Source organism: Lucilia sericata, unplaced genomic scaffold, assembly GCF_015586225.1.
Source record: "Lucilia sericata isolate MDLA Ls3-8-SP2 unplaced genomic scaffold, ASM1558622v1 Contig000279F_arrow, whole genome shotgun sequence".
NCBI classification, from domain to species: Eukaryota; Metazoa; Arthropoda; class Insecta; order Diptera; family Calliphoridae; genus Lucilia; species Lucilia sericata.
Genome location: NW_023994304.1, coordinates 168099 through 195394, shown reverse-complemented (window position 1 = coordinate 195394; position 27296 = coordinate 168099). Strand labels below are relative to the sequence as shown.

At 36.4% G+C, this 27296-nt stretch overlaps 1 protein-coding gene and 1 long non-coding RNA gene across 2 annotated transcripts in view; one reads left to right on the top strand and one right to left on the bottom strand.

Moving 5' to 3' along the window:
- Positions 1–5518: 5518 nt before the first annotated feature.
- LOC119603181 (protein immune deficiency) overlaps positions 5519–27296 on the top strand; it is an 85231-nt gene continuing 63453 nt past the window's right edge. Inside the window, exon 1 of the mRNA XM_037955135.1 lies at positions 5519–6110. Coding sequence (XP_037811063.1) covers positions 5583–6110 — 528 coding nt within the window. The 5' untranslated portion in view covers positions 5519–5582. The remainder of the gene's footprint in view (positions 6111–27296) is intronic.
- LOC119603182 lies at positions 18365–19398 on the bottom strand. Its single transcript, XR_005231398.1, has 3 exons — positions 18955–19398; positions 18789–18892; positions 18365–18724 (listed from the first exon to the last, which is right to left on the bottom strand). It is a non-coding gene; the product is annotated as an uncharacterized LOC119603182 (long non-coding RNA).

Here is a 27296-nt window from a genome sequence, read left to right as displayed (position 1 = left end):
GCCAAACTCCAGAGCAAAAACAACTCTCATTTGAAAAGAGCCCTAGGACTGATTAGTTCATGTTATATACCATCTGGCCGGTGAACTGCCTACCAAATATAGACTACAATTGGCAACGGTAAAGGAATTGGTGAAGGTTATCCAATTGGATCTTGTAACAGCAGAATTGCTCTCCCTGGAGAAGGCATTCGACACCAGTTACCATAAAACGTATTGTAAATACAAAGATGTTCTTTCCAACCTGGAACGCCTACGGGGAATGCAAATAGAATCTTCAAAACCGAAATTAGTCGGGGATTTCTATAACGCTGGCAAACGGGAGATGAGTACTGAAATGGTCGGACAGATTTTTAAGGAGAAATTCCACAATCTAAAAAGTAAGGGAATGGATATCATATTCACTGATGGCTATGTTAATGGTGTCCATTCTGGGGGCGCTTTCTATCACCCAAGATCGGGGACTACAAGACGATTTAGGATAACTCCGAATTTATCCTCCATGTCGATGGAACTCCTCATGATTGAGAAGGCTGTGAAATTTGCGAATACTCAGAGGATAGATAAATTGGTGATTTTTACGGACAGCAAAAGCGGCATTTTGGCCTTTAATAGCTTCAAGAAAACCCAAATCTGTGAAAGGATTAGAAAGGCGATTATGGATGCAAAATCCCTGACGAACATTGAGATACACTACATCTACATCTGGGAATACCCGGCAATGAACTTGTTGATGAAGCGGCGAAAAAGGCAGTTAGTGAGGGACAAATTTTACAATTTGCAATGAAACAGATGACGATTCACATGTCTTATTCAACTGTACCCTCTACAACACCCAGAGGGCGGACTTTCCTTTTATTGAACGATACAATAGCACCACCCAATTTTTTGGCGAAAGAGGTATAGAGGATTATATTACTTTAGTTGAATTCCTCGGTCGGATAGACAGGAAACTGTGAGAATTGATATTTGAAATTATTGGTGGCTTTATATCCCTGGGATCAGCCAAGTAAATCTTCCATCCTTCGCTTATGCGAAGGGGCTCGAAGTAATCTTAAACCGAAAAAAAAATAATAATAACTATGATGAAAATGTTTTTCCATGCGGGGTTTGTTTTCGTTTAATACCCAAAAGTGTTTATTGAAATCTAGATTTGGCATATTTGTGAGATCTAGAAGATTAAAAAATGTAAGTAATGGTGTTAATTAATTATTTATTTGTCTATAAAGAACGTCTTCCTTTTCAAGAAAGAGGAGGCATCATGGTCTCCTGGAAGAATGCCCACAAGAGAGGCAATTGTATACCTCCCTAGTCACCTAGGCGGGTGGTGGTCGGTCGGCTAGTGGTGACAAGGTATATTATCACCTAGAGGCAATGGAAGGAAGCTGATTGCCGTATTCAGGGGATATCCTTGGGATACATACTTATTATTATACCATTGATCTCAGCAGAATCACTACCATACACCCATAATAGAGCGCGAAGTCTGTCTGGTGTGCCTTTCAGTGAAGCTCTTGTTGTCTCCAAACACTATGGTGGCCGAATATTTACAAGAAACAATTGTTAAGCCGCCTTTTATACAAATTTAAAGCTTTGTAGAAAATGTCTTCACGGACCTAGAGGATATAACCTGGCTAGGTATGTAAATGTTGTTTGGGCAAAATATTGGTACTAACCATTGTGGGCTTTATGTCGACTTTAGATCCCTTATAGTTGTCACACTATACCAAATAAACATTCTTGCTGGAATTAAAGTTTAAAACAAGCTTAATTCCAGTAAAAATTCAAATTTCAAGCGTTGAATTGAAATACACTTTAATTCAATAGCATTCTCCAGTGAAAACGGAACTTGAATTCAAGTCGAACATTACAATGCTTTTACAGCATAATTCAATGCACGAAATCTATATACATACATATATAAAATTTTAACGTTACTGACTGACTGACTGATTCATCATCGTAGAGCCTAAAGGCTTGAAGTTTAAGAGCTGAAATTTGGGCAGGAGGTTGGTCTCCCACCAAAGGTATCCAATAAGACGGGATTTTTAGAAATTCGAATTTTTTAGGGGTTAAAAAAGGGCAAAAACGTAAATTCGGTAACCTCAAATCTCCTAAACTAGAAAAGTTACAAAAACAGTTAAAGGTTATCGTCGTTCATTTAAAAAAGCGGACAGGTGTCTGGTAATTTTTTTCAAATTCGGCCCCTTTGGAGAATAAACGGGTAAAAACTGTAATTTGTTACTTCTTTTGCACCCCATGTATCTTTTAAACCAGAGAACATTCAAAAAATATTTTTGAATCCTTCATAACTTGACGAACAAATAAATATATGAATTTAGTACTTTTTGGATATTCGGACGTTTAAGGGGTGAAAATTGTACCTATTTTTGGTACTTTTTTATAAAACTTTGTTTTTTGGTTTATTAACTTATACATATGAATACATAATAACGGGCTCCCAATACGATGTTGCAACTTTTTGGAACAGAATTTTTATTTCGTTAATGGCGAGGAAAAAAGTACCAAAAGGGAAACGGGAAATTTGATTTTATTCAAGAAACACTAAATATGCTAATGGGGTGTTATTTGGAACACCGGTACCAAGTGATATTTTTTGGTACTTTTTCATTCTCCAACTGGTACTTTTTGAGTTTTCTATAATATTGAAATCGAAACATGAAATTAATAATTAAGGGACTTTTCGGAACTTTTTCGTTCTACAAAGGTACTTTTTGAGTTTTCTATAAAATTTAACTAGAAACATGAAATTAAGCAAGTACAGTCCGGAGTAAATGAGAATCTATAAAATGGGACTTATTGGTACTTTATCGTACTTCGACTGGTACTTTTTTGACTTAGAACTTAGAAACATGTAATTAAGCACTTGAGAATCTATAAAAGTGGACTTTTTGGTACTTTTTCGTTCTTCAAAAGGAACTTTTTGAATTTTCTATAATATTAAAACTAGAAACATGAAAGCATGTAGAGCACCGATTAAGTGAGAACCTGCAAAAGGGGACTTTTTGGTTCTTCAAAAGGTACATTTTAAGTTTTTGTATAATAATGAACCTAGAAACGTGAAATTAAGCATGTAGAGCCCGGATTAAGTGAGGTCCTATAAAAGGGGACTTTTTGGTACTTTTTCGTTCTTCAAAAGGTATTTTTTAGTTTTCTATTAAATTGAACATAGAAACATGAAATTATGCACGTAGAGCCCGGAGTAAATGAGAATCTATAAAATGACACTTTTTGGTACTTTTTCGGTCGTTGACTGGTACTTTTTGAGCTTGCTACAAAATTTGAACCTCGAAACATGAAATTAAGCACTTCGAGCCTGGAGTAAATGAGAATCTATAAAAGGGGAACTTTATCGTACTTCGACTGGTACTTTTTGAGTTTTTTATAATATTGAACCTAGAAACATGAAATTAGGAGTGTACAGCCCGGATTAAGTCATAACATATAAAAGGGGACTTTCTGGTACTTTTTCGTTCTTCAAAAGGTATTTTTTGAATTTTCTATAATATTGAACCTATAGACATGAAATTAAACCTGTAGGGCATGGAGTAAGTGAGAACATATAAAACAAGACTTTTTGGTACTTTTTCGTTCTTCAACTGGTACTATTTGAATTATCTATTATAATGAACCTAAAAACATAAAACTAAGCAATCAGGGACTTGAGTGAATGAAAATTTAAACTGGAGTATTTCTGGTAATTTTTTGTTCTTTAACTGGTACTTTTGAATTTTCTAAAATATTGAATATATTAGCATAAAATTAAACACGCAGTATCCTAATTAAACGAAAATTTATCTCGCTTACGTTCATTTTGCAAAAAGGGCTCGATATCAATCGAAATCTCTATAGGCCATAATTGACCCTGCCCCCTTCAATAATTGATTTTAACGTTTTCTACGTACTTAATAATACCATAATAAAACAATTTTTGTTGGAACGAAAATATGTAATGTAAATATGTATATGAAATCTTCTGCAGAAAATGACTTAAACGCACATAAATGGCTTTAAAATTTCGATGTCGACGAAAAAAACATTTTTAGGAACCGAAAACTACATTTATGAAAAATAAAATTATCAGAATCGGTCCGCCAATATAACCCTCTTACAGAAAATCAGTTTATAGCTAATACATCATTCCAAAAGTTATCATTATGATAGAATTATGGTAGAATTAAAAAAAATACTTTAAATTATAGAGAACTCTGTCCAAATTGACCCAATTCCACATTTAAGTCCCTAATCCGAAAATCACGGTGACGTTCTTATTAATCTAATGATCAAAGTCCATATATATATGTATATGACCACTTCCGAAATTTGCTTTTTTACGACATATGATTTGCCGAATATAACTCTTACTTCTTACTTATTTTAATCATAAAGAAATTACCGCTAAAATAGGAATAGTCTGCCTTTAGAGTTGCGAGTTTTCATACACTCTAACAATGTTTTCAAAGTGAAATTTTTGGAATATTTGTCAATCTCTTTGTGATCCCTTTAAATGATGTTGTTCTGGAAGAACTTTAACATCCATGTAAACATTTCGGGTAATAAATTGGAAGACTACCAATGAGGGGAGCGGTACCTCCCATATGAATTAAATACAAAAATTCGTTTATCTGGGAAACTAATAGAACTAAATTCTTCAAATTTTGCACGAAGAACTTTAATATTCATCTGAACATTTTGGAGAAAAAAGGGCAACTTTCATCTGGGGGCTTGGAGCTCCCATATGAATTAAATAGAAAAATTCGTATATCTGAGAAACTATTAGAGCTAGAATCTTCAAATTTTACTGAAGAACATTTAGAGAATAACGGGCGGACTTTCAATGGGGGGCTTGGCACTTCCCATATGAATTAAATACAAAATTTTGTATATCTGGAAACTATTAGATTATTCAAATTTTTCATAGATTAAATTAAAATCTTAATTAACGTTCGGAATAATTGGCGAAATTGCAATAATTTGCGTGGAATCTCCCATATGTAACAAATTGTATATCTGGAAAACCATTGTAGTTAGAATCATCAAAATTGTTAAGTAGGTTTCTTATTTATATTGCTTTTAGGGTAGCACAGCACACTGGGTATAGCTAGTAAATAAACAAATAAAATATCTTTGTTTTTACGTTATTGATCATTTTCTTAATGCAAAATTTTTTAGAAACTGATTTTCTGCAAGATGTTTTATATGGAGGATAGGGTTAAATATCGGCAGATCCTCGTAAAACTTGGAGAAAGGATTTGTTTTAATTTTTAAGAATTTTTTATTCATCCCTGCATAATTTCTCATGCAACTTTTGAGTTTGCTCTGTTTTGTTGTCATAAACAATATATTTGCTTCCAAAATCCTACTTTCTAATCTCTCGGATTCCGTTTTTATTTAAAATCGTTGAAAAATTAAAAACTAAACGTAGTTGAAAACTTAGCCGGCTTACAGTCGATTTTAAGCCGCCGCCGACATATTTAGTGTCAGTCGCCGCCGCCGTTAATATTTGTCGGCACAGGGCTCTGCTATTAACTATTTGTAATCTAAATGTTATAGATTGGATATTAATGTTTTTTTTAAAGAAACTTTTTAGTTCTTTTTCAAAGAACGGCAAGGACAACAGTACTCATGGATGTCTAGAAGAAGATGCAATTCCTGTGGATTATGCAAGTTCACGCGTTGTTCTTACTCCACAAGTACATCATAGAAGTAACTCTGATAACTTTTCCGAAGTTAGTGTCCCAGAAAATAATACAATGAACGTAAACAATGTTAATCAACAGGTAGTAGTACAATTTTCAAACATTAATGGACTACAGATAGGATCCACCTATAATATAAATAAAAATAATATCTGTAAGCCGGAGGATAAATGGGAAAATGCAAAATTAAAAAAAAACGAAAAATGTAAATATCCAAAAACAATTACCGTTGATGCCATGATGAAATCTCAAGATGAACCATACAGAGAAATGCTTAATGAAATTGCAACCCACTTAGGAAGTGACTATAAACAATTTATGCGAGAGTTGGGTTTTTCTGAAGGTCAAATATCAGCAAAAGCTATTGATAATAATGTGTATGGAGTAAAAGAGGTAAGCTTGCAAAAATTCCCCATGAAAATTCTCACTTTTCATTTTTTTCCTATCAGTAGTAAAAATGATAGTTTTTATGTAGGGCTTAAGTCGGTTTTAGTGACATTTTTCAAATCACGTCGAAAATTTCACCACTAATAGAGAGTTCGTTTGTGAGTGAAATGACGTAAAATTTTTTTGTCGGCCACGCCTACTTTAGGGTGGGCGGGCCTCTAAAGTTGAAAATATTTAGGGCTATATCTCAAAAAATATACATTTGTTTGGACCGATATATATGTCAAATTAAAGGTATTTCAAAGATCTTTCCAATGATATGTAACATGATATACAAAAAAGGACCCATTATAGGTCAATTTTGGGAAACATAATTTTTTACCCGATATTTTTGAGGTTTATCTAAAAAATCGGGAAAAAATGCCTTTATAGGTAAGTATATAAATTAGATTGTTTAAAAACCAAGATATTGAGCTTTTTATTAAGGTATAATATGTTTTTGTAAGTATTATAGTTCCTGAGATATTAATAATTTAATTATGATTTTGCTATTTAGAAAAAAAAAAAACGTATGTATACTAATCTGTATTAAGCGAAGCCGGTGTTAGACATACCATAGAGGAGAAAATCCTTGCGCCCGGCCGTAGGCCGGCTATTTTGGAAATCTTTATTAAGCGAACCCGGTGTTGGACATACCATAGAGGAAAAAGTCCTTGCGTCCGGCCGTAGGCCGGCTATTCAGGAAATTTTTATTAAGCGAAGCCGGTGTTGGACATACCATAGAGGAGAAAATCCTATTCAGGAAATCTTTATTAAGCTAAGCCGGTGTTGGACATACCATAGAGGAGAAAATCTTTGCGCCCGGCCGTAGGCCGGCTATTTAGGAAATCTTTATTAAGCAAAGAAAGCCGTGTAAACAAAAAATATTTTAATACAAATGTTGGCCTCTCACGAGGAACTATTTTCTTCATCAGGGGAATCTGACAACTCTGATGTTTGTTTTTTGAAATCAAATATCTCTTTCATTTGATTAGATACAGAAATGATTTATACCTTAAATAAAAGCTTAATTCATTGGCTATTTTTTTTTTTTTTTTTTTTTTTTTTTTTTTTTTTGGGATTTAGGGTCAAATATGGACATTTTTTCCGATTTCTTTTAGATGAAAAGAAAAAGTCGGGTCAAAATATATATTTTCCGGGAAATACCCATAGTCGGTCCATATTTTAGAAAGGTATTTTCAATGTCTTTAATTTGATGTATAAATGTATTTTAAACAAAACAGTTTTCGAGATATACACAAAAATGTATTAAACTTTGGAGCCCCGCCCACTAGAAAGTAGGCGTGGCCGACAAAAAAAAATTTATATCTTTTATCGTCTCAAAACGCTCTATATTGGGTTTTTTTTTTGTTTTTTTTTTTTGAGAAATGTCACTAAAACCGACTTGTTCCTTATGTAGTCCTATTAAAATAATGAAAAAACTGCCCTGCAAAAATTGCGACTACTCCGCACACGCGTGTAAAGAGAACTCAAAGGACTGTTCCAAAACTAATCCAAATATATGGAAAAAGAATACTCCATTTAATATTGTTCTTTTGTTCTTGTTCGAAATACTGAACTGTCGTTGTCAACTGTTTAAGTTCGAATTGATGTTGTAACTACATTTTTTATACCCTCCAACACCATCAGTGGTGATGGAGGGTATATATAACTTTGTCATTCCGTGTATAACACCAAGAAATGTTCATCTGAGACCCAACAAAGTATATATATTCTGGGTCCTTATCAAATTCTGAGAAAATTGCCAGACTCGGTCCACAATTTCTTATACCTCCCATATGAGTTTTTTGTTAATAACTTCCGTCAGAATGTTGATATCTTCACAAAATTTTACAAATTAAAATCTTATGTCATAATTGGACATAGCTCCCATACAAGGTCCCCTCCCAAAAATCACTTAAATGCGCATAACTCATTACTAAATTAAGATATTCTTATATAATTTGTTTGGTATTGAAAATGAGCAAAAAACATCGGGAAACGTTATGAATCAAAATTTAAAACAACTTCGAAAAAAATAAGCATATTTTACACCTGAAGTAATTTTCTCGAAAACTATGCAAGATAATTCCATGAAAATCATCACACATTCGTTTCTACACAAGATCTTGATCCTGCTGAAAATTGCCAGAATCGGTCCACAATTTCATATACCTCTCATATGAGTTTTTTGTTAATAACTTCCGTCAGAATGTTGATACCTTCACAAAATTTTACAAATTAAAATCTTATGTCATAATTGGACATAGCTCCCATACAAGGTCCCTTCCCGAAAATCACTTAAACGCGCATAACTCATTACTAAATTATGTTCAAGTTCGATTTTGGTTTACACTTGTTTTGATAACATATGCAAATACTATTTTTTGCAACGTTAGAATCTTATTAAGCTCCGCTTTATTTACAACTTTGTTGGAAGATTCTAACGAGTAAACCGTTAACGGTACCTAAATATTGTTTGCCACCAATATACGTTTTGTAAATTAAATACACTTCTTTTCTGATCGTCAACATAAGCACTACGTGCTCTTGGCGATGTTACTTTTACGAGGTAAAATAATAATAATAAATAAATACAGAGAGATCTACGTCTCATTAAATTTGCAAATATTTTGTTTTATTGTCATAAAATCTTGGGAAATTGTGGTGGAGCTGAACAGATATCTATATAAAATTTGGTACAAGTATTGCTCATATACACAGAATTATTACTGTGAAATTTTTTCCGATCGGTCCATAATTGGTCGTAGCTCCCATACAAGGTCCCCTCCCGAAAATCACTTAAACTCACGTAACACATTACTAAATTAATATATCCATATAAAATTTGTTACAAGTATTGCTCATATGCACAGAAATATTACTGTGAATATTTTTCCGATCGGTCCATAACTGGTCATAGCTCCCATACAAGGTCCGCTCCCGAAAATCACTTAAACGCACATAACTCATTACTAAATTGATCATAGCTCCCATACAAGGTCCCTTTTAGAAAAAACCTTAAAGGAACATAACTCACTACCAAATAGTAATACCCATAATAGTCGGTCCTATCCCCCATATAAAGCCTCTTTTAGAAAATACGTTTTTTGTCAATAAATTGCTTAAATAAATCGGAATCAAGGTAATATTCAAGATAAATGCTTTATTATGAAAAATAAATCACAGTTAATATTCATAACTGGTGTAGGGTATCATATGGTCGACCAAGCCCGACTATACTTTCTTTCTTGTTTTTCTTTCAAAAATTTTTGTTTCGTTTAGTTTGTTTACATTTTCAAATTTCAACCATTTATTGCGAACCAAGATATATTAATTATAAGGTATTGTTATCAGAACAGCTGATCGTTTTTTGCTACTATGTTCATTTTTCGCCGTGGTGTAGAATAAATGTCAAACTTTGTTTACATTTTGTAAGTGTCAAACTTTGTTTTCATTTTGTTAATGTCAAATATCCATTTAATATATATAATTTTATATAAATGACAATAATTGGTGGCAGTTCATTTGTAGAATTTTTTCTGAAACATTTTGCTTTGTTTGTTTGATTTCAGGGCATTCTAAAAACGTTATTTAAAGGCACAGTTTTGCTGTTAAATTCGTTTATGTTTAAAACCAATAATAATACTACACGAAATTAGTTTTATTTTTAAAAACATCAAATTAAATTACAAACAGATTCAAATTTATAAAAATTTTTTGTTTGACAAAAATTCGCTTTGATTTATTTGTCAGCTGTTTTTGACATTTTTCCCTGACAGCCAATTCGCCTTCAAGTGCAGGCACAATGTCAAACTACAAGGCGAATACATATAAGGTGGTGCAAGACGAATTCATATAAGGTGGTGTTATTCAATCAGCTGATAATTTTTTTCTTAATTCGCCTGGTTTACCTAGCTGTCAAAGTTTGTTATTGTTTACATTTTTATATTTAAAAATGTCAGTTAAACGGAGAAAAACTTCGTTAATATTTTATCTCGTAACGAATATAATTTTATTTAAATAATGGCATAATTGGTATGTATACAAATATGTTTTTTAAGAAAAATATTTTTTTCCATTAAATGTTAACATATTACACAATATTGTTTTATATTTATATTAAAATTGTGTAGATAACGTGATTAACTAAAAAAATCTCTTCCGGAACACTTAATATTAAGAAACGCATATGAAGTATTTACCCGGCTGGCGGCAGCTGACTTCTACGTTATGGCTTAATTTTGAAATCTATTAAATGTTAACAAATTAAACAATATTGTTTTATATATACACTATGTAGATAAAGAGATTAACTAAAAAAAGTCTGTTCCGGAACGCTTTATATAACAAAACCCATATGAGGTATTTACCCGTCCGGCGGCTGCTACATTATGGCCAAATATTGAAAATTACTCCGTCGGAGTAGAATTATCCATTCGCAACAAATATTCATTCGTAATATAATATTTTCATGAATATGTACTTGTTTATGTTTATTTTTCACAAAAAATTAAGTTTTACTTAACTTCAGGCACTCACTTAAATTTTGAAACAAACATTATTCAATTCAGAATATATTTTCCTCACAAATTTTAATATCTTTATCTTTATTTTTTAATATAATATAAACATTTTACAAAAATTTTTCATGAAATGAATTCGCCGTACTTATGGTTTTTGATATCTACGTAAACCAAATGCAAAAACATAATACATGTAAAATGTTGTTGTTGCAGAACTGCCACCACCTTATCTGAATTCGCCTTGCACACGATCTTCACTCTTTGAGTGCAGAATAAAAATAAAGCAACGGCGAAAAATACGAACGCTTAACAAAAGAGATACCAAAAAAACCCCTCAAATTACGATTCTTGCATCTTTTGCTACTTCTACATTGAGTCGGCAACACTTTTTGCGCTTTTAAAAATTCTAGCGCTTTACAAGCTGCAATTTACACACCACGCGTTATTTTGAACTTTTAGAGCGGGTTTTTGAGATGGCACTCAAATGCCAATTTATAATTAATTAGTTTAATTAATTAGTTAGATTAGTTAATCTAAAAATAAATTTAATCTTTTGTTAATCCCCTTTGATGTTTTTGAGTACAAGATTAAACTTCGCAGTGTTGCTATACAGAAAACGTCCGTTTCCACGACAATTGGATCTTCGCTCCGGAACGACCCGAGTCATACTCGGCCAAAGATTGTCAACCCAGCGACAGCTGTATCAAACGAAAGTTTTTTCCCCAGGTGAGCAAAACATGTCGGCAATTTTGCTCAAACTCCTCTTAATTATAGCTGGCGTTGAACAAAATCCAGGTCCTGATATCTGGTTTTGTTCAATATGTCGTGAACGCATAAAGCGTAACACCACCTCAGGGCAATGTACAATCCCGTGTCCAAACTCCACCCCCTGGACTGAATATTGTTCAAACAACATCCCCCGGACCAAATATTGTCCATAATAGAACCCCTGGACACAGCAGATCACAACAATTACGTTGGAGATGTTCTGTCTGTCAGGATGTAATTGGTAGGAACATAACAATAGTTCAGTGCAATGGCTGTAAAGACTGGTGCCATATGAGAAGATGCTCAGGTTTACGCTTGCACAATGACTGGAGTCATAGCTTTATAGCTGCCTGTTGCGTAAATAATCCCCCGGAGACAGTTACCACTCCAGTCACACCTGTGCACACTCACCTGAATTTTCCCAAACTACAAAAACAACCCCCGGCAATAACACCATCACAAATGCCTAGTTTCTTAAATATACCACAACATCGGCAGATAAATATACCCAGGCGGCAGATGAAATTTGGGTATTCCCAACAATCTTTTAAGATCATGCAGTTAAACTGTAATGGTCTTAGGAATAAGGTCGTGAAAATCACAAACTTTATGCATATGAATAGCATCTTCATTGCCGCCATTCAAGAAACGAAGCTAACCAGGGATTGTAGACTCTCAGCTTCCAATGTTACAACATCATAAGGAGAGACAGAGAACGTGATCATGGCGGTGCACAGTGAGACATTTGGCACTTTTAGAATGACAAAAATAAAAAATTAAACGCTTTCCAATTGTCTTGCTTGTTATTATAGTTAACAGAAAACATTCCATATACTATAGAAAAATAACTAAAAATATTGCAGAGTTCCTTTAACCCGAAATATAGGTGCTCAAAGTTGCTACTTTTAAAAATAAAATAATTTTCTTGTAATATTCCTGAAGCGTCATATTAATTTTGAATGCGTATATCTTATTCTTCAGATATGTATATAGTTTCTTCAGTGTATTATAATTTAATACTTCGGAATTATTCTGCAATGATTTTTTTAAACAAAAGCTCAATTTTAAAGGATTTATTTTTAACTCTAAGGAAAAATAATATTAATAATAAAAATATATTAAAAATTATATTTTTTAAGGAATATATCTGATGACTGCAGCCAATTGCAGTTATCTAATTATAACCCTTGCATAGGAAATTTTCTATAGAAACATATATAAGAAAATCGGCTGCGACCTTTTGCGATCTTCAGAGATATTCTAAAAAATTAGAGTGTCCTATAGCATTTAATATATTTTTTTTTTTTAAATTAAGTGTAAACTCACGTTAGGGGTATACATACATTTTTGGCCTTGGCACCATGTATTAGCCCACAATTACTGCTTTTAAAAAACAATTACTTAAGTCAATCAGGTGTCATAGATTTATTTAAAAAGTAAAATTTTCTGTTTATTTCCAGATTTAAATTCATTGATTATAAATTTATATTTTTCTTTGTAAAAACCGCGGAATTTATATTTTATTTTAAATTTTAATTAGAGTATAAATTGTTTGTTAATGTTGTATTCAATTATTTGCAAATATTTGTACAATTTGATAAACATTTCTAAGAGTGACTACCATAATATTCATTAAGGTGTTTATATAAAGCACGTTTTTAAAAATTATAGAAGAGCATGCTCTAAAACTGCAATGTAGAGCATTTGAGACAACTCGGATAATACACTCCCGCTCACTTAAATAGGTTCACTGTTTTGTTAACATTCAAATTAAATTTTTTCAAAAAATAATGGACTAATTGGTTATATTAAAATTTTAATTAATACCATGATGTCTTATATATCACTAGATAGACAAACATTAGTGCAATACTTAATAACCGATTTTTAATAATTTTTTTTCTAAAATACTACATTTTTGAACAATATTTTTTTGGCTCATTTGAATAGGTTCGTCATCTTTAATTGACAAAAACAACAACAAATTTCATTTTTAATGAAACTTTTTTATTTTTATAAACATTTTTACAAGGTTTTAGAAAAGATTTACTAAGGAACATATCCGCCGTTACTTGATATAACTCCGAAAATTCGAGGTGTTAAAGAGTTATAAAGATTCTTAAGTAATGGCAAGGAAATTTCGGTCCAAGCCTTTTTAGTTCCTTCAATTTAGGCTTCTTTTGTGTCATACTGTCTGCCCGACCTATACACATTACGAGAAAGAATATCCGAAAACTTTTCAATAATAAATAGGTGAGAAGATTATGGAGGCCACTCCAAAATTTTTACATTCTGGCTTCGCATCCACCCTTTTACAGCCCTGGCGGTATGGATCGGGGCATTATATTTTTGAAATATCCACGGCAAGGGTTCAAAGATATCCGAAATTGTGAAAAAAGCTGTTTCCAGTATAGCATTACAATTATTACAATTCTTACTAGATGAAAGAAATTTAAGCTCACAAGTATTCATAATACGAAATTGCCGCCCACTACATCCCATATCCTCAACAGCTATGCAAACGACTCAGATAGAGCTCTTCCTTTCAAAAATCATAAAAATAATGATTATATCGATCTGGACTTTCTAAATTAAACATTTTTTCATCCGAAAAAACAAGATGTTGATATAGCTTTTTATAACCATGTGTTCGAGTGCAAACTGAAGAGGATTTCTTTTTACGAGTGGCAACTGGAGTGGCTTTTATAAATTTTTTAATATTTCTAAAGCCTTGGCCCTTCTTACAATTCGTTTTACTGTAGCTAGGCTTGTTGTAACACCCACTTTTTCTCTAATTTTTGCTACAGAATCACTTGACTTGGAGGCAGATTTTATGAAATCTCTTCTGTCCGCTTTTGTTTTGACTCTATATGTAGTTCCATTTATGTTTTCTTAATATTCAAACTATTTTCTTATACAATTGCGAATAACATTCTGAATTTGCCCAATTTTTTTTGCCAAATTTCTATGATTTTGGACAGTTTCCAAAAACGCTTGAATTTTGTTGTTGTTGTTGTTGTAACAGCTTAAACTATACAATTTTAATCCGGGGGTTCTGTATTTAGGTCCAAGCCAAGAAATTAGGCTACTTCAATAGGGATAGTCCATAAATCCATTGGGCTAAGTGAAGTAGTGTGGGCTGGACAGTTGAATATGTGGTGGGTGTCATGGGGACCCTGTCCACAAGATGGGCATATATTGGGGACGGCACGGTCTATGCGGGACCAGTAGGCGTTGAGCCTGTTGCTCCATCCCGATCTCAGTTGTGCCAGAGCAACTCTTGTTTTCCGCGGCAGGTTCTTCTCTATTTCTGCTATGGGCGGTGGGCGACCTCCAAGAACGACATTCATGCGGTAACCTGAAACCGCGGTTCTATGAATGTCGTTCAAAACTGCTGTATACGAAGTCCGATCTAAGGGATCCTGAACATAACTTCGTATGCTCTCTTCGTATACACGAAGATCCTTCCTGACATGCCTCGGGGGAGCATCCAACTGTGTGATGTTAAAGTTGGGATGACTCCTCCGGTGACATCCCAGGAGGAACTGTTTAGTCAGCATGACATTATGTTCCTTGACTGGGAGGACCTTCGTTTCCTCATGTAGATGGTGTTCTGAGGTTATTTGCATGCAGCCCGTTACAGTCCTTAGGGCAGCATTTTGGCAGCTATGAATATTTCTCCACTGGGTATCACTCAGCGATGGAGACCACACTGGAGCAGCATAATTGACCACTGACCGGCCAATTGTTTTATAGGTAGCCAACAAGGTTTCTTTGTCCATTCCCCAAGTGCTGCCGGCTAGCGTTTTGAGGACCTTGTTTCTACTTCGCAATTTGTGCGTAATTGCAGTGGCATGAGCTGAGGAAGTAAACAGGCTGTCAAAGGTGACCCCCAAAAATCTTTGGGTGGTTCACAGTCGGAATTTGGTTTCCATCGACTACGACGCCTAGGTTCAAGTTTACCTCCTTCGTCCAGGTGGTGAAAAGTGTAGCTGAAGATTTCGCTGGTGATAGTTTCAGATTACGTCCAGTGAAGAAGTTGTGTATTTCTCCGAGATAACCATTCACTCGATCGCATAGCTCATCAATGTTTTGGCCCGTCGCCATAATGGTACAGTCGTCTGCATAAGATATCACTTCCACACCTTGTGGAGGTGTGGGGAGTTTAGAGAGGTAGAAGTTAAACAACAGGGGAGATAAGACACCGCCCTGTGGTACTCCCTGTTTAACTCTACGGGTTTTGGAACATTTGTCTCTAAACTCAACGAACGACTGACGGCCACTCAGATAATTTACAATCCATCTCTTCAAGTTGTTGGGCATGGTGGACTGCAGGATGTCCTGGAAGAGTATGGCATGGCTGACTGTATCGAAGGCTTTCGATAAATCTAGCGCCACAAGGAGTGTCCTTTCACAAGGCCTCTGCTGGTTTAAGCCTTGTGAGATCTGAGTGGTTATGGCGGTTAATGCTGAGGTGGTGCTGTGCATCTTACGGAATCCATGCTGGTGGCGAGCTACTGTAGGATGGCAGGACAGCTGGGGGAGGAGGAGCGCCTCAAGAGTCTTCGCGACTGGTGACAGGAGGGAAATCGGCCTGTAGGATTGACCCTCTGTCGCGTTCTTCCCTGGTTTCAGTATCGGGATGACTCTACCCTTTTTCCAGGCATTGGGTATTATCAGGCTGCTCATTGACAGGTTAAAGACCATTGTCAAGTACTCGACTCCCCGTTCGCCAAGGTGTTTCAGCATCAGCATGGATATGCCGTCGGGGCCAATCGCCTTAGATGGTTTGGCTGCGTTGATGGCCTCTGCAACTTCAGAAGGGGTGAAAGGTTGTGGAATGTCCGAGACCAACCTGCTGATATCATGATTCAGCTGGACAATACGTGGGTCGTCGGGGTTGATATTTCGGAGGTCATCGCGCTCGTCTGCTAGTCTCGCTGCCTCTGCTGGGAAGTGCGGCCGCACTAAGGATAGTCGACCTGCAGGAATAAAGCGGGCTGCTGCTGCGATGACAGTTTCGCGGAACTTGCTCCCTGCTTGGTGTACGTTGATAGGAGCTGGAAGATCATTGAAGATGCGATCAGTTAATTCTCTGAAGCCGGGCCAGTCTGCTTTCTTTTGGTTTATGTAGAGACGGCGTTCAGAGACGATAAAGTCATTGGGTCGATCCAGACAAACGATTTTGGGTAAGTGGTCTGAGGCTAGAGAAACTACTGCTCTCCAAGTTGCGTAGTTTATCAGACCAGGGCTCGCTATTGTGATGTCTGGCGCAGTTACCCATAATCCGTGTGGGGCATCATCATTTATTGTGCAGAAGGTGGATTCTAATAATGTCCTAATGTCGGGACGGTAGCCTGGTGGACTGGCGGAATGTAGACATTATAGAGCTCTAGGTCGGTTTCCCCCGATCTGACTGCAATACCTTGGACTTAAAGGTATTGGTCCCTAGCGTTGAGATCAAGGGAAAGAGCTCTATAATGCACTGTGTTATGGATTTTAAATGCAATGCCCCCACCGTTGCTTCTGGTGCGGTCTTTTCGGAGAACGTTGTAACCGTTACAACTGTGCAGACTGGAATTACTCGTCAGTTTTGTCTCCTGGACCGCAGCGACCACGATGTTGTTTTGCTGCATAAATCTGGTTATGTCGGGTAATTTACTCTGGAGGCCATTGCAGTTAAACTGCAATATGGATATCACCCCAGGTCTCTGGATCGCAATCGATGGAGTCAGCGGCGAGGGTTGTTGTTGCTGCTGAAGATGTTGTGTTTGCTGCGGTTGTTGTGATTGCGGTGGGGAGGGTGGAGGTGTGGCGTATGATGACGACGATGACGATGTCGATGATGCCAATGAATTTCGTCGCTGTTGTTGGCAGCATGGGGCGACAAAAGTCTCCGACCACTCCCGATGATGATTTAGTCCAGAGCAGTTTCTGAGGTGACACCAGCCCAAACAAGCGTTGCATCGTAATTGGGTGGACATATGGTGCAACCGGTTCTGGCAAACTGTACAGAACCATGGTCCGGGATTTAGTTCGATTCCGGCACGGACCCATAGGATACGGAGCAGCAACGGGAACGGGAGGTGGTCCAAACGAGGAACGGGAGGTGGTCCAAACCAAACCAGGAGTCTATCAGAGACCGAACAGGCCATTTACGATATCATAGGAATGAAAGAGTCCGTAGAAGGAGTAGACGATTCACGTGTTATAGGTTTGCCGGAAAAAGCGCATCAAACCCAAAGTTATAGAAAAACTCCGCAGACAACCGATTCTGAAAATATCGGTATGGAAAATCTTACTGTACCATCCACCAGTTCCAAACCGGCAACACCAAGTGCTAAAGAAGTCATTAATGAAGATCCGACATGCTCCAAATCATCCTTTTTGAAGCAAAAAAGAGTGGACCTGGAAGAAAAGCTTTCCACCGCCGAGCTTATAGCTAAAGAATTAAAGTCACAAGAAACTTTGTGCTCCAAAATCTCTGAAATAGGTGATAATATCCAAAATCACAATAAGTAAATGGAGAACAATATCAAAAGGGTGTACCGGTCACTGGAAAAAATATTAGATATAAAATACAAAAAATTAAAAGAGTTAGAACGACATCACGCAGTGTGCGAACAGATACGCTTAAAAGAAGTAGAAAGTATAATAAAAAAAATAAAAGTTTAATTGAATTTAATGATATGAAACTTGCAATAATGCAGAAAAATACTTCGAGTATATAGATATGTACATACATAAATTTTTTATGTTTAAATATTGAATTTTAGTATTTTTTTACCAGAGATCTCTTATACTTACATTTATAAAATCTTCAAACTTTTAAGAAAAATGTAATTTAAATATGAATAATTTTATTTTGTTAAACAAATCCTTAAATAAAATATAAAATTATTTCTTATAATGAGTTTGCAATGTTGGTACGAATACGTTGAGCATCAGTTAGATAGCTGTTACATTCATTTGAATTGAAAGTGTCCATATCAATTAAATCAGAGTTTGTCAGTTCAGATATATTGCTATTGTATTCGCACTTATAAGCTATGCAAATATTATGCAATGCTACACAAATATTTATTATTTTAATAGCCTTCTTAGGTTCATAATGCAGCTGCCTAGCCCCAAGCAAACACCTCCATCTATTCTTTAGTACTCCATTTGTTCTTTCCATTATGTTTCTACATTTAGAATGTACATCATTGAACTTTTGTTCAACAGAACCAGATATTGGACTCCTATACGGCGTCAGTAGCCAAGGCTCCAAGGGATATCCGCCGTCACCTGTCAAAATATACGTATGTATGAATTCTCACAAAAAATGTTTGGGAATTTTCATAAAACTAACCTAATAACCACTCCCGTTGTTCTTTTTGTAAATAATGTTGCTCCATTTCTATTCTATAATAACTTAAATTCCACATATCGAATTCTCATATTACTATCGCATATCTAATAATAAATGTATAAATATATGTGTATGTTCTTATGTATATAAAAATAAAAACCAATACAAACAAATAAGGGTGACATTTAAGCTGTAGTTTCCCTTGCGGTTATAATATAAATGCTTATTTTCGTTTGGTGCCACAATATTGATGTGAGTTCCATCAATGCATCCCACGACACCAGGTATTCTAAATTTAATGTAGAAATTCCTGGCTATATATCTAGCCTCCTCTTGCAATGGATAAGTAATCCACTGGTCGCAAATATTTTGCTCTAAAATGGTCAAAACTTCTGATAAAATCTCGCTGAAAGTTGACTGTGCTATTCCAACTTCATGATTTCTTCCAACTCCTTTTTGATACCCTCCTTCTGCGAAGAACCTTAAACAAGCACTAGTTAGTTAGTTAGTTAGTTTGAAAGGAGGATATATATACATCAAATCCGAAGAAATACACCTAGGCCTCTATCGGGCCTGTTGTGCGCTCTTTAACCAGTGCCTCAGGTGGGAATCGAACCCACCACCTCCGGTCTACCAGACTAGACCACTAACCACTAACCTACCGGAGGCCACAAGCACTAAGTTTTACGATTGTTGGAACAGCAAATTTTTTTTTTGCTGACGACAAAGATTCGTCTAGGACATTCAGTATATAAGAAAAAGCTGCCTTATTTAATCTGTAATGTTGAATAAATCTTTTGGAAAAATTAATTTCAATAATAAATTTGAATGAGGTTACATACTTACAATGTATCGGGTAACTCCAAGGGGTTGGATGCATCACGCAAACTACGACGAATAGCCCGATGTTGTTTAGTTTCCTCTTCTCTTAATGAAAGAAAAATTGCCATTCTAAACATTTTATTTATATATTTTTTAATTCCGCGTTAAATATTTTTCTTCTTAAATTGATCACTCAGTGTGCATTGATAGCATACTTTATTTTAAACAGCTGTTTCATACGAAATTCGAAGGGAACAAAAATTTCACTTGCAATTCACGATAGCAATTTTTCCGGGGAATTTTTTACAGGGAAATATAAATTTATTGTGAAAAAATTTTCCCCTTGTATTCACGATAGGGGTGATTGTCTATATTCACAGACACTAGAATGTGAATGGATTTTACTCACTGCCAGCAGTAAACTGATTTTATTCTTATTGAAATCAAGTGAGCCAAAAAATATAGTTAAAAAACGTAGTATGTTAGAAAAAAAATTATTAAAAATCCGCCTTTAGGTATTGCGCTAATTTTTGTCTCACTAGTGATACCTAAGACATCATGTTATTATTTAAAATTTTAATATTACTAAATAGTCCATTAGTTTTTGCAAAACATTAATTTGAATGTAAACAAAACAGTGAACCTATTTAAGTGAGCGGGAGTGTACTAACCCCTTTCAAGCAGTATCTAAACGTTGAAAATGTGTTTAAATAGGAAAATGGGTTTTATTAACTTTTTGCAGAGATTGCTACAAATATTTAAATTTTGCATTTTCTTATAAATAAATAGCAATCTGTATAAAATTGTCTTTCTAAAAATATATATAAAAATTTAAAATCGATTGCGAAAGTTTTGAGATATATGCGACCAAAAATTAAATTTTTATATACTTGTAAAAAATGAGCGTGGCAGCAGTCTTATCGTGCTGATTATTATGTGGAGCGTTTGGCCAATTGTTTGCTAACTGTAACTAAAATTATAACTCAATATCACTAAGAATTGATTAATGTCGTTCTAAAAGTGCCAAATGTCTCACTGTGGGGTGGACTAGCTTCCATCATAAAGCGAAACATCAACTATACGTTGACATCACCACCCAGCATTGGGGCAAGTTATCATCCCAGCATTTCCCATCTTCCCATCTTCTGCAAGGAGATAACAGAATAATACTTGGTGATTTCAATGCTCATCACGAGAGTTGGTACTCACAGCTACCAAACGATCCACGCGGTAATTCTATTTCTGACCAGATAGACGAATTCTCTACGAGAATAACTCCCCGCTATTCAAGCACCCCGGACATTTCTATAGTCTGTATGTCGCTTCTTGCCCAGACCACCTGGCAAGCTCAAATAGCTCTAAACTCCGATCACATACCAATCCTGATCACGGTAGAGAAGCCTAGCGACTTTGTGGAACCAGATAAGCGCACGTTCGTAAACTACAACAAAGCCGACTAGCACGGCTTTACGAACTACATAGACGACTCATTACGTCACTTGCCGCCCCCACATGTGTCAGAAGATGTGAAGCAATATTTAGGAAAACTGTCCTTCAGGCGGCAAGGCGCTTTATCCCCGCAGGAAGAATCCCGAATAGTAGACCAAACTTTCCATCTCAGGCAGCACGTTTGGCAGAACAACGCGCTGCAACAAATGGTTTAGATGGTCTCAATTGACTCTAAGGGCCAATCTTTAGGTGAAAGATTAGCGATTAAATTAAAATTAATCCTCGAAAGTTGTCTTTGAGTACTCAATTAGTTAATTTTGTTTGCAAGTTTAAGCGCCCAATGGAGGTGGTTTAAACTTAAGCATGAAATGCAAAAGTTTAAACAGCTGATGCAAAAAAAAATAATACAATTTTTATAAATATAAACATTAAAATGTTCTATTTATTGATTAGTTTAAATTATGCACACCCAAAATACATTTTTTTCGTTTTAAATTTAAGTTTTCATTAATTTTCATATTAAATTTACAATTTTCTTCTTCTTTTTCATAAAACGTGCATTGTTTTGATAACAAACAGTGACATTTTCTGTAGTTTTGTATGGCAACACTACGAAGTTTAATCTTGTACTCAAAAACATCAAAGGAGATTAACATAAGATTAAACTTATGATTAGATTAACTAATCTGATTATTAATTGGCATTTGATTGCCAACTCAAAAACCCGCTCTAAATCGCTATGGTCTACTATTAAATGTCTATCTGGCAACAATAGGAACCAAAACTTCGCTGCTATTGCATTTAACAATTTGTAGCATACATATGCCAAAAAAAAGCGCAACACAATTCTTCAGGCAATTTATCGAACACCCCACGCAGAGCCGGGCCAAAAGAGTTATAGTTCGGAGAACTAAGAATCTCACCCGAGACTCTCAGACATATTCCTTCACCCCCCGTGAAGTCGATAACATAATCTCCAAATCAAAACTATCTAAAGCTCTTGGTCCGGATGGCATCTCTATGTTATTGCTAAAAAACTCGGTGTAGTAGGTCTGGGAGCACAGCTCTTGATTGTCCCCTTAACTATAAAGCTGCAGGGCCGGATGGCATTTTCCCGGCACTTTTGCAGATGGAGGCGGGACTGGTTTCACAGATATTCACTGCATGCTTAAAATTGGCAGTTAAATGGCAAGATGCAAGGGTAATATTTATACCCAAACCAGGGAAACCTAGCTATGCGACACCTAAGTCCTATCGACCGATAAGTTTTACGTCCTTCCTACTTAAAACCTTGGAACGGATAGTCGATAGCATGGTTAAATGCAGTATACCATACAAAGACCTTAAATATAAGCAGCATGCTTATGTAAAGGGACGATCGGTGGAATGCGGCGGTATGCATTGACATTGAAGGCGCTTTCAATAACGTGCACACTGATACCCTTATCCAATCCCTAGACCAGTTTTATGTTGACCGGGTGCTCCGTAACTGGATCAACTACATGCTAAGGAACAGATGGATAAGCTGCGAGATGTACGATATAACTATCAGGAAAAAGGTATTTCGCGGTATACCACAGGGTGGCATTTTGTCACCTTTACTCTGGGTTACCACGATTAATAGCCTCCACCCTAACCGAGAACGGACTTAGACCTGTGTGCTATGCAGACGATGTCGTAATACTTTTAAAGGGAAAGGATCCAAATTACCTGTGTAGAAGAGATGAGGTGGCTCTGAATACGGCCTTGAGCTGGGCTCAACCGAGAGGCCTCAATGTTAACCCGGCAAAAACGGAAATCTGTCTTTTCACAAGAAAGACAAAAATTTCTACGTATACTGAACTTTGCTTCCTGGGCAGGAAGATACCAGTGACAGACAAAGCTAAGTACTTAGGTGTAATCCTCGACCGGAAATTAAAATGGAGGTACCACATAGAGGATAGGATCAACAAGGCACATCGGTGCTGGGCGATATGTAGGAGAACCATAGGCATGAAATGGGGTCTTAGTCCTACTATGTCAAATTGGCTTTATAAAAGTGTAATTAGACCAATTCTAGCTTATGCTTCAATAATCTGGTGGACTGCTTTGGACAAAAAGTGTAATATCTAACTACTACAGGGAGATCAGCGTACATGCTGCTTGGGTATAAGTGGTGCCATGTGTACTACTTCAACCAAGGCTCTGGAAACGTTGCTAGATATTCTACCCATTGAAACATATATAAGATATGAGGCAACGCTTACAGCCGAACGGCTCTTTACTTTAGGCGAACTGGTCAAAAACGGTTATAGGACACGTCATCAATGTATACTGGACACATTGGAAGGTTATACACATTCATCGGACGTGCCTGATCGCATACCAGACACAGAATATGTCGGAAACTTTGAAACGCTAATCCCAGATAGAATTCTTGGTCAAGCGGAACATTGGAGCAAATACCAGTAGGAATCCGTTGCTACACGGATGGCTCTAAATTGGGGGACAAAGTGGGGCTGGGGTTCTATATTGAAGACCCAGAAACAGAAATATACCACCGTTTATCAAATCATAACACAAGCTTCCAGGCAGAAGTACGAGCAATAACGGAATGCGTAAATTGAATTAGAATAAATATGGCGCCCACAGCGCTTAATATATTTACCGACAGCCAGAAGGCAATTAGGGCGATATCAGGTGATAAAATTAAATCTAAGACCGTATTGGATTGTAAGAAAGCTTTAACTGAATACTCTCCCAGAGGTAAGGTTTACATCATATGGGTACCAGCCCACTCGGGAGTAGTCGGCAACGAAAGGGCGAATGTAATAGCTTTAAAGGGAAGGGAGCTCGATGTAGTTAACCTGACAAACGCAAAACCATTCGACGCAACAAAAACTGAATTAAAAATATGGATGAGAGAATCCCATAAGGCCTCTTGGAATAATGAAACGGTGGGTAGAACCACAAAGATTCTATGGGGTGACCCTGATGAGAGCAAGACGAGAAATCTCCTCAAAACGAGCAAGTCTGAGGTTAGTATGATGGTACGTATTCTGAGTGGACACACAGGATTACGTGCACATCTATACAAAATTGGACGTGCGGATTCAGACGAATGTATAGCATGTGGAGGGGACAGTGAAACTCTGGAGCACTTTCTTTACCACTGTCAGGCATTCGTCGAAGTTAGATCCAAGTATCTTGGAAGTGATGTTATTCCGGAAATAACATTCTTAACCAACACTGATTGGAAGATTCTTAGGAATTACGTCCAGGAAACTGAGTTTCTGAACATGGAAAAATAGTACATTCAGTGAACAATTTTTTTTTCATGAATTGGAGGTGTATTTCTTCGGATTTGATGTAGTATACATCCTCCTATCAACCTAACCTAGGTCAGGGATATCTAACCCACCTTCTGGAACTATCTCTTCACCAGTTGGGGATTTCTGATATCTGGAAGATCGCCCGAGTAAGCCCTATTCTAAAACCTGACAAGCCCGCTACTACCAACTGACCAATTGAAAGAGCATTTCCCGCTCGCCAATCTCCAGCATGGATTCAGGGAAGCGCATAGCACCGCAACAGCTCTAACACAGATAACCTCACAGATCGCCAATGGCCTCAATCAGCAACGGCCGTGTCAGCGTACCATTGTCGCCGCCCTGGATTTATCCAAGGCCTTTGATACGGTCGATCACTCGATGCTGATAAATGACATCACTAACTCAACGCTCCCCAATCATGTCAAACGGTGGAACTATCTTTGTGGAAGACATGCGTTTGTTGAGTTTAGAGGTCAAAAATCAAAAAAACCGCAAGATAAAAATGGGCGTTCCTCAAGGAGGAGAATTGTCACCTTTACTCTTCAATATTTATTTTACCGGGCTTCCTGAACCCCCCATTGATGTCTCGTTGGTGCCGTATGCAGATGATTGCACCGTCATTTCTTCAGGTGTTTATATCGACGACATAAGCGCCAAAATCACCCAATACTTGGCCACCATTGCAGACTTTTCAGGAACGCAAAATTAGGTTATCTGCTTCTAAATCCTCGGTATCACTTTTCACCTCTTGGGCCAAAGAAGTAAGGACGGCGCTGAACATCTCCGTCGAAGGACGTACTATCCCCACGGTTCAAAACCCAAAAATATTAGGGGTAGTCTTTCACAGCCTCCTTCACTTCGCAGGACACGCAAACTACATCAACAAAAGGTTCGAAACAGAAACAAGGTCCTTAAAGCTTTAGCTTGCACCTCTTGGGGCATGGATAAAGAGACGATTGTAGTTACGTATAAGGCTATAGGTCGCTCTCTTCTCAATTATGCTGCCCCAGTATGGATCTCTTTCCTCAATGATACCCAATGGCGAGGTTTACAAACGGCTCAGAATAATGCACTTCGAATCACAACCGGTTGTGTCAAGTTGACGAATGTGGATCATTTACATGAGGAGACCAGGTTACTGTCAGTCAGACAACATAATGTGTTGTTGACTACACAGTTCCTGTTGGCATGCCATCTGCCCACCCCAACCATCAGATTCTGATGGAGGATCCCGCTTCCAGCACGGATGACTTCAGACGCTTTCGCAGCGACATCCAAGACGTCATACCATCGGACGTCGACAGACTGCCAATTGCAAGCGCCCGAGAAATGTTGCATCAAATGGCGGTCACCGAGGCCATTAACGGCTACAGATGCAACAGAGTCCTAAATGAACACCCCCCTGCGATATGGGATTGTGAGAGACAATTACCCAGGCACTATGGAACTATCTTGGCACAATTAAGAGCCGGCTGGTGCAGTTTCCTGAACTGCTACCGTGAACGTATCGTTCCAGGCACTTTAAATTGTTGCCCAGCCTGTCATCAAAGTCCTCATGACACGGTGCATTTATTTATTTAGGTCTACAAATTTGCGCCCCATAGACCTATGATTAAGACCGACTGGGGTGGCGCAGTTTCTCCAGTTCCCCCTTCCACCCACAGACACAAACTCAAATAATTAAGTATTTATTATTCTAATTTCAGGAAAGAACTATCGGCCACAGTCGAACTGTTACAACAACAACAGAAAACGTCACTGTTTGTTATCAAAACAAGTAAGAGTTCTATATTCGGCTGTGCCGAATCTTATATACTCTTCACCATGATGTGTTAAAAAACATCAGTACAAATTTTATTACAAAATATCAAAAAAGAAGAGTTGTTGAACATGCATAATTTAATATTTCTAGGTTAAATATTATAGAAAATTCAAAAAGTACCCTCTGAAGAACGACAAAGTGTCAAAAAGTACCCTATTATAGGTTCCCACATAATCCAGGATCTACGTGCAATTTTATGTTTCTGGGTTCAATATTATAGAAATTTCAAAAAGCACCTTTTGAAGAACGGAAAAAGTTCCAAAAAGTGCCCTTTTATAGGTTTTCACATAATCCGGGCTCTTTATACTAAATTATATGTTTCTAGGTTCAATATTATAGAAAATTCAAAAAGTGCCTTTTAAAGACTGAAAAAGTGACAAAAAATTCCATTTTATACGTTCTAACTTAATCCGGGCTCTACATGCTTAATTTCACATTTCTAGGTTCAATATTATAGAAATTTCAAAAAGTACCTTTTGAAGAATGAAAAAATCAAAAGTCCCCTTTTATGGGTTCTCACTTAATCCAGACTCTACGTCAGAGTTCCTGGCTAGTATTGTTCAAAATACGAAAATTTACGGCTATTTACATGTACACAACTCGATCGTAGACGAACTTGTCAACAAGAGCGTAAAAATTAAAAAAATTTATTTAATTGCTTGACAGCATTCAACAAAGTAGGTTGATGTCGCTTTGTTTTACAAATTCAAACACAATTTGTAAAAACAAACACACTATTTGCAAAAACAAGAGCACAATGCGCAAAAACAACGTACACCCCAAATATTTTTGTGGAATGCATAACAATGAAAGTAACTAAGATCGTACTTCTTTATTACTTTTGCTGCACTTTATCAATTTAAATGTTATACTATGTGAAGAAATTATAATGTTTATGTTCATTGATTGCATTTTATTTGTAAAAGTTTCCATATTACAATAATGAAATTTTATCTTTGAAATTTTCAGTGCAATCTCATTGAAAAAACCCCACTTATGCATGTGTAGTGGTGCTTTTTTATCTGCTTCTCTTTCTGGGGGACTATGCTCTACGTACTTAATTTCATGTTTCTAGGTTCAATATTATAGAAATTTCAAAGAGTA